We start from the raw sequence: 7,995 nt of genomic DNA on the forward strand, positions 1-7,995 counted from the left end.
GGTGAGGTCAGGGTCAGGGAACAAACCTTTAATTGTAGGACCTTTTGCCGAAAACTTTAAACATAAAAATGTTTGTTGTTTGTGTAACGTAGAAAAACAATTTCAATTGAACCTTGAAGTAAGAAAAGCTATTTTTATATTTTATAGTATTAAACAAACTGTTAGGAAACTAGGACTGACAGAAACCATTTTGTCATTTGCATTATTAAAAATACTAGTTTTAAAAATGACACAAAATCAAGAAACAATTTTTTCTCCTCTCTCAGTTACTTTACATGCTATGTTTATTTTACTTTAATTGATTGCTTCCTTTATTAAAAAAAAAAGTTTTCCTTGTTACGAACAAACGTAAATTTTGTCGTTTACCCTTCTCAAAACTGGGTATTTATGAATTTTCAATAATCACCAAGCAATTTTGAACCACTGCTAATCCTATTATTACTCATCAATTAAGAGTAATGTTTTAATTTCTAGTTAAATTACTCATCTACTAAGCATAGTTGTTTAACATAAATCTATATCTTTCTCTAATTAAAAAAGAAAGTGTGCTCGACCGTGACAGGACTCGAACCTGCAATCTTCGGATCCGAAGTCCGACGCCTTCTCCATTAGGCCACACGGCCGTTGTTGGTAGAGAGACACTATTGTACGAACAGTTGCCAACCAGAACAATCCACACGATCCGACCCCGTGTGTGTGTGTGTGTGTGTATGTGATTTTTGCTTCCCGCGCAGCAGCATTTCGCACATCCAATTCGAGCCCATCGTACCGCGCGCGACCGTAGACCGCATCGTTGCATGGGATTGTGAAATTATCGTATTTCTTGCCCGCGCTCGCTGTGAACTGCTAACTGGAAGACACCCTTGAGTGACGGCCGAACCGTATGGTCGGTGACTATTTTTGGATTAACTGGTCAGCCTCCGCTGGTGGGGGATGGCACAGATATGTGATGGTAAACAACAGAAGCGAAGATGGGAAAAGGGAAGGGAGAGTTACATTACAATGAAGTGGTTTACATAAACATAGTTGAAGAAGAATCACGATCTAGTGGTGTCTGGTTTGCAATTGCATCAGGTGACCGAAGCCAATAATAAAGGGTGTGAGGTTTATTTAATCTACTAGCCGTTATCTAAGCAAATTATGTTTCTTATCGTTATCGTCAAATTCATATCAATTTATTGTGTGACTATTTTATGCTTTTCCTAACGCCTCTTACTGTTTGAGGTCTTTGCACTGTGCTGTGCTTCATTTTGTATTTATTTTTGATGTTTCCAAAATAATGAAATATTCCGTACAATAATGAAATATTCGCACAATTACATAAAGTGTTTCTATCTATGAAAATAAGAAGAAAAAGAAAAAGAAATTATAAAACGGATAAAATTAATGGTTTCGAGCTTTTCAATCAGGGAAAAAGATATAGTTGTTAAAATTTATGAAAATAAGATACTTATTTTCTCAAATGTTATGTATAGTGTACATAATATTAATGTATGTATAATATTAGCTAATTAAATTGGGTTAAGTCTTTTTTTACAGTTTTTTTTTCATAATTATTACGAGTAATAACAATTTGCTACAGATGCAAATACAAAAATGCAACATGTTGTCTTTCCTAATATTATGAAAGGCGGTTAAACAAAAGAAAAACAAACAACTTACTTTTTCTACATTGAAATAATAATAGTTTTCATTAATTAAATGCAACAACATGTATTTACTGTTACTTTAATTTCTAAAAAGATTAATGTTGACTCACAACGTCCATGGAATACTTTTATAATTCCTCACAAAATATTTTTCTTCTGTCTCTCTTCCTGGTTTTACTGCAAGTGGAAAGTGATAGTCCTTTCAAATGTGTATATTTCAACAGAAAAAAGACTTTTCGAAACCCGGGTGTGTTGGGTTTTCCGCTTAACACTTAAAACTTGTTCTTTACTAGTTTGATTCTATTTACCGTAATTCCACCACATTCCTCCGCATGAATTATCCTACGGAGCGGATGGTAAGGTAAGGTGAGGCACGGAGACGGTGCCATTTCCCGGATTTGTCAACCTGCCGGGAGTCTTTTCATAGGGGAGAAAAGAAAACGAGAAAGTAACACAAAGGGGCAGCTTTCCAGTGAAACCGAAATTTGCTCCCTTTTCAGCGTGGAATGCTGCACTGGATAAAGCTCGTTCAGCGGCGGCTGTCATTTCGTTCGGCACTGCCCCCGGGGAGAGTCCCCCGCTGCCCATTCCACTGCAACCAGCCCGCACCAGGAACCGTCCTTTCGCTCTGCTCAAGTGTACGATAATGAGCTAACAAGAATATGGCAACAAAGTCCGTCGCAAACGTACGGCTACACGCCACCTAGACCGTCGTCCTCGATCCTCCTTGACGGCCTTTGTGAGGCGAACGCGAAGAGCGGATCTTTCGCTGCCCGGCCGTCTGTTTGCTCATCCACTCAGAGATCGGGACAGGGACGTTGCCCGTGGTTGTCCTGTTTTCACCACGCAGCGCTTCGCCAGCGACAGGAGATTGATGTCCCTTTTTTGTACACCGCCTTCGTGGATGTGTGTGTGTGTTGTATGCGTGTCCTTTTTGGGTGAGCGGATGGGCGGATGGGCGCGTGCGCTTGAATTACACACCGTCAGAAGAGGCCAACCAATGCTCTTCCACCGTTCCGCGGTGCCTGGAAAAGCAGAGCTGGACAAAATAACGGGGCGTCACCAGTGAAAACGAGGTCCTTGCTGACGTCGTCCTTCGACGTTTCTGTGCGCGGTGGCATCGAAAAAAGCACCACCGGATTGCTCATCACCCGGACGCCACGACGATGATGATGATGATTATGAGATGATGAGTCGAGGGCGGAAAAGGCAACCGTGAACGAGGGAAATTGGATGAAAAAGGACAACTCAATACGAACGAAGCAGCAAGAGAGGAAAAGCAGGGCAACAGTTTGTTGTAGGAGTAGCAGGGATGAAGGAGCAAAAAAATATATCAACTAATCTCCCATCCAAACGAAACCAAAGCACAGAAGACCCACGGATGTCCTTTCCCTAGAAACATAAAGCCTCCTGTGATCGGTGGTAGTTCTCCTGTAAACTGGGAAAAGGAAAGTGGAAAAAATGACGGTTTTGTACATACCTTGAGTGGGCTGTGCGTCTCCTTCTCGCGTAGTATGCCTCTCCTTCACTCACTCCATCCGGAGTCCTACTCCTTCTTTGTGTGCGTGTATGTGCTGACTGTCCTTTTCTCCTGACGGCAGCGGGCAGAGCAACATACGTAGGCTTTGGCTTTCCCGGCGACCCTTTGGTGTCCTTTGGCAGCTCGCTCTGCGCTTTCGCTGCTCGGTTTGCCGGTCGAGCGTTTTCATGGTGTGCGAGCATCCTTCCACACAGCTTTGAATGTATATTTGTGTGTGTGTGTACGGAAGGGATGTACCGACATGGATCGTCTGCGCAAGCTGCAAATGTCTGCGAGTGGTTGATTTGGCTGTGATTTGAGCAGGGAAAAGGGTCCTTTGTCTCCCTGGGCCCTGGGAGAGGGGTGGGATTTCGAGCGGCTGGACGGGCGGTCCTTGCCTGAGGACGCAGAGGAAGACCTCGCACTCTGAGCCGCGAGCTGGCGGTGCGATTTGTTGGGTCGCTTCCAAGCAGACCAGTTTCAGCTGCCGAACCGGTCGGTTATCGGTGCGCTCTCTTGTGGCATTTGAACGTTTGATGCGAACAGGAAAAAGGATACGCTCGTTGGAAATTGGACATTGATTGAGCAAGTGTGTAGCAGGACGAGCAAGTTGTTGCAAGTGGCAAGCTTCTAACAACACTTTTCCAGTGAACTGTACTTTCAAAAGCTATTGCCTACCAGTGTAGAAAATTTTCTCAAAAAACATTCAAGTTCGAAGAAAACTCACCTCACTCATGTGATAAGAAGTGGCTTGGATAAATTAAGATCGAATGTGGAGCACATCGTTGCGAAGGCGTTGCGCTAATACGGAACCAGCTCCTTCAAGGACCACTTCTTCGATCAATTGAATTAATTTCCTTAATTGAGTTTTCACTTCCCTTGCGTGAGTGCTCACGTGTGGTGGTGACGAGCACATCTTGTGCGTTCTGCTAGATAGCCGTTGGATTGTGGAAGAAGAACGAACTCCGACGAAAGGGATGAAGGTGTCGAGCGAGCAACACTAAGCAGAAGGGCTCAAGTAGTTCGAGTGTCAAGTGTGTGTTTGTGTGCGGGGTGTTGGGCGGTTAAGTGAAAACAATCGGTCGAGTGGGCTAGAGAAAATTAAAAACCCGCAGCCAACTTCGATCGTCGGAAGCGCAAGAACACGCTGGTGTGCTGGTACTGGATAGTAAACTTACCATCGCCAACCGTTGTGTAGGTTGATCATTTAATTTCGTTGAAGGGAGTGTATTAAACGAACACTTACTGCGAGTGGGAAACAATTGTCTGGATTAAGGAGTGATCCGGATGTGCGATATTGTGTCGATCAAGTGAGGAAAATTGAACCCGTGGAACGAAAGCGAACAACGGAAGCAGCCGGGTTTTCGCCAAACATTTTCTACGCGCGCAGCAACATGGTTTATTTCGTACGTATTATTAGTAAAAAATTTTTATTTAACAACTATAAGCTGTACACTCAATACTATTGATTTTTAAACCTTTGATTGCCTTTTGTCACAGTCTTTTTTGTTCAACTTTTTACTTCTCAGAGAATCCAAAAATTAATTGATTTACTTACCATAAGTAATACAACTTAGTTTTCCCTTTCCTAAATTAATCATATCTGTCTAAAATAAGGATTGATAACAAAGAAAAAACACTTTTCCTTCAATCAACTTCGAAAGCTATGTAATACAACTTTGAAATCGTTTTCAACAACAATTTTTCAATGTTATTTATCATGAGAATGTTAGTCCAACAATTTATGGCACTATTTAAAAAACATCAACAACTTTTTCGTTGTTTTGGGTACTTTAAAATTTGCTACAGAACAATGTATAATAGAATGCAATGGATATTTTTTTCCAGTTTTACCCTTACAGAATTAATAATTATTTGTTTGTGGTGAAGTTCTCTGTTTAAACTTACCTTCCCATTCGTTTTTTGCATGTTCAAACAATTGAAATAACTACAGCATTATTTTTTTTTTCGGTTTGTGCAATTGTGGTAAACAGTTTTGCCCATTGTTTGTGCCGTTGTTGATAAAACAAAATTAATTTGTGGTTAAAAGAAAGATGGGGAAGGGGTGAAAGGACCAGGGTTTTTTCTTTCACGTGCGGCTCGTAATTTTCATTCCGATGGGCGTGTGTCTGCTGTTGGATTGTTCTGTCTAAAACAATCTCGCCTGCAAACACCCCATGCGGTCGGTGGACAATGTTTGTATGCAGCCTTAATAAGGATCTCATTTGATCTGGTTAACTTCGTGCGGTTGATTTTTCGATTGTCCGTCAATCATTCGTCGATCTCCTGTAGCGTAATGGTGTTGTTTTTGAAATATAATTTTAAGCATAGAAAATCATATCTAATGGGAAAATTATTTCGTTCCTTCTCGTTATAGAGTCCCCGCGGCATGCAGGAACCGTGTAGCCCACCAGGAATGCCGCTCGCAGCGAAGAGTCCCACGATGGAAGGAGCCGTTCGTTCTGATATGATTTCACATTCGGACGTGGAGGTGGCCACCGAAACGGAGAGGCGGAACGTTTCCAGCCCGCACCAGGCCACAACCACAACCTCCGCAACCACAACGGCCATGGCAAATAAAATCCAGCGGCCAACCAACGGGGGAACATTGAAATTTTCCATCGCCAACATTATGGGCCGGGACGAGGATCGTGACGAGAGACGTCAGGTTCATCAGCAACCGTATCAGATGCAGAAACGGGAGGAGATGGAAGAGGAAGAGCACATCGACGAAGAGGATGATGATGAGGACGCGGTAGTTGACGTCGCCAGCGAGGATGACACGATCGAGCTGAACTCTGTGAGTAGTCGGAAGCGACGTTATAGTCAGGAGAAGTCGATGAGTCCACTGTCGGCGGCCGGGTCTAGTCCTTGCTATGAGTCACCGTCGGCTGTTTCGGTGGCTGAGGCGTACGATTCCGCCTTCAAGAAGTACGTTCCCAACTCGATGCACCAATTCGTGGCCAACAATAGACATCACGAACTGTTGAGTCAGTATCCGCTGCTGTACTACCCGGGTCAGTTGATGTGTGCCGCCGCAGCGGCTCAGTATGCCGCATTGACTCAACAACAGCAGCACCATCACCAACATCATCACCATCACCATGCGGCGGCTGTGGCAGCTCTACATCCGTACGGAGGTTCGGGAGCAGGAAGGCTAGGAAGTCCGACGTTGTCTCCACCACCGACGGGAGTTCTGCAAGCACCAGTTCCTTCGCAAGCAGCTTCCCACATGCACGGTCATCACCTCCACGCACACCCACATGGACATCATCAGCTACTCTCGGCAGCAGCTGCAGCGGCAGCGGCAGCCGCAGCCGCTGCTGCCTCCTCCGGCCAAGGCAAACACCCGTCAGTGGCAGGAAAACGACCCAATTTGAATCTTTCCACCAGTAGTACCTGCTCGTCGGTGAGTTCTTCGAGTGGTGCCAGCTCCATGGGAGGTTCTCCAGGAGGAAGCGCTGACCATGGGCAATCCCCGCTAGTTCCCGGTGGTGATGGATCACCAAGTTCGGCGGCAGCGGCAGCTCTCGCTGCTAAGCAGAAAACTTTCGCTTGCCCCGAGTGCGGGAAGGTGTTCAATGCGCACTACAACCTTACGCGCCACATGCCCGTTCACACCGGAGCGCGTCCGTTTATCTGCAAAATCTGCGGCAAGGGTTTCCGCCAGGCGTCTACTCTCTGCCGGCATAAGATCATCCACACGTCGGAGAAACCACACAAGTGTCAAACTTGTGGCAAAGCGTTTAACCGATCGTCCACGTTGAACACGCACACGCGCATCCATGCCGGCTACAAACCGTATATCTGCGAGTACTGTGGCAAGGGTTTCCATCAGAAGGGCAACTACAAGAACCACAAGCTGACACATAGCGGCGATAAGGCGTACAAGTGTAACATCTGCAACAAGGCGTTCCATCAGATCTACAACCTGACGTTTCACATGCACACGCACAACGATAAGAAACCGTTCACGTGCAAGATCTGCGCGAAGGGGTTTTGTAGGAACTTTGACCTGAAGAAGCATATGCGCAAGCTGCACGACGTTAGTCTTGGAGGGAGTGGACACAAGCGATCGCGTGGAGGTGTCGGTGGAGCTTCACAACACCATCACAGACTCACTTCGTCGGAAGGTGGGAGTCTGAACGGCAGAACTTCGTCCTCGTCTCCTGGCAGACATCAGCTTCCTCCACCACCTCCACCACCACCAACTTCGTCGTCCGGAGGATTAGGAAGTCCAACGGGTTCGTCCAACGGTCCCTCACCAGCTGCCCTTCACCATCCGGTCCATCTCCATCACCCTCTTCATGGTGGTTCGCACCTGCACGGTAGTCCCCACGGGCATGGCCATCCACATCCAACCGTGCAGTCCAACCGTAGCTCCCCCGTGCCCTGGTCCAGTGCTTCCTCCCTCGCTGCCCTTCACCACACAGCCGTTGCGGCGGCAGCCATTCGCAACGGAGGAACCGGGGACTACTCGAGTCCCTTCCTGATGCCCTCCGGACGCCATCAACGGTTGACGGCGGGCGGTGGATCCGTCCCCGATGGTCCCTTCATCGGCAAGGTGTTCTGACAGAAGTACTACCAGCAGACGGGCGCAAGCTTCGGCGGGTTCCCGCAAGGAGTGCCACAAGTGACGGCGACGGCGATCACCGTGACGGCTGTTGCTTCCACCGTGTCGCCGTAGGTCACCTTTTCCCTCGACCATCTTTGCGAAAATGCAAAGTTCTGGTGCTGAGGAATTTAGCAGGAGAAGTGCAATAGACAGAGCATAAGATAACAAGTCGTGGAACTTAGTCGAGGGACGAACCAAAAACAAATAGGAAT

The 7,995-nt window shown here is 46.2% G+C and overlaps 1 protein-coding gene and 1 non-coding gene across 2 annotated transcripts; one reads left to right on the forward strand and one right to left on the reverse strand.

The window, feature by feature from the left end:
- Positions 1-550: 550 nt before the first annotated feature.
- Positions 551-623, reverse strand: Trnar-ucg (transfer RNA arginine (anticodon UCG)). Its single transcript has one exon. It is a non-coding gene; the product is annotated as a tRNA-Arg (tRNA).
- A 3,939-nt stretch (positions 624-4,562) lies between these two features.
- LOC131281115 (fez family zinc finger protein erm) lies at positions 4,563-7,741 on the forward strand. The gene is made up of 2 exons (XM_058310367.1): positions 4,563-4,574; positions 5,546-7,741. The coding sequence occupies exons 1-2, from the start codon at positions 4,563-4,565 to the stop codon at positions 7,739-7,741; spliced, it is 2,208 nt and encodes a 735-aa protein (XP_058166350.1).
- The last annotated feature ends 254 nt before the right edge of the window (positions 7,742-7,995 follow it).

This window comes from Anopheles ziemanni, chromosome 2, assembly GCF_943734765.1.
Source record: "Anopheles ziemanni chromosome 2, idAnoZiCoDA_A2_x.2, whole genome shotgun sequence".
Taxonomy (NCBI): Eukaryota; Metazoa; Arthropoda; class Insecta; order Diptera; family Culicidae; genus Anopheles; species Anopheles ziemanni.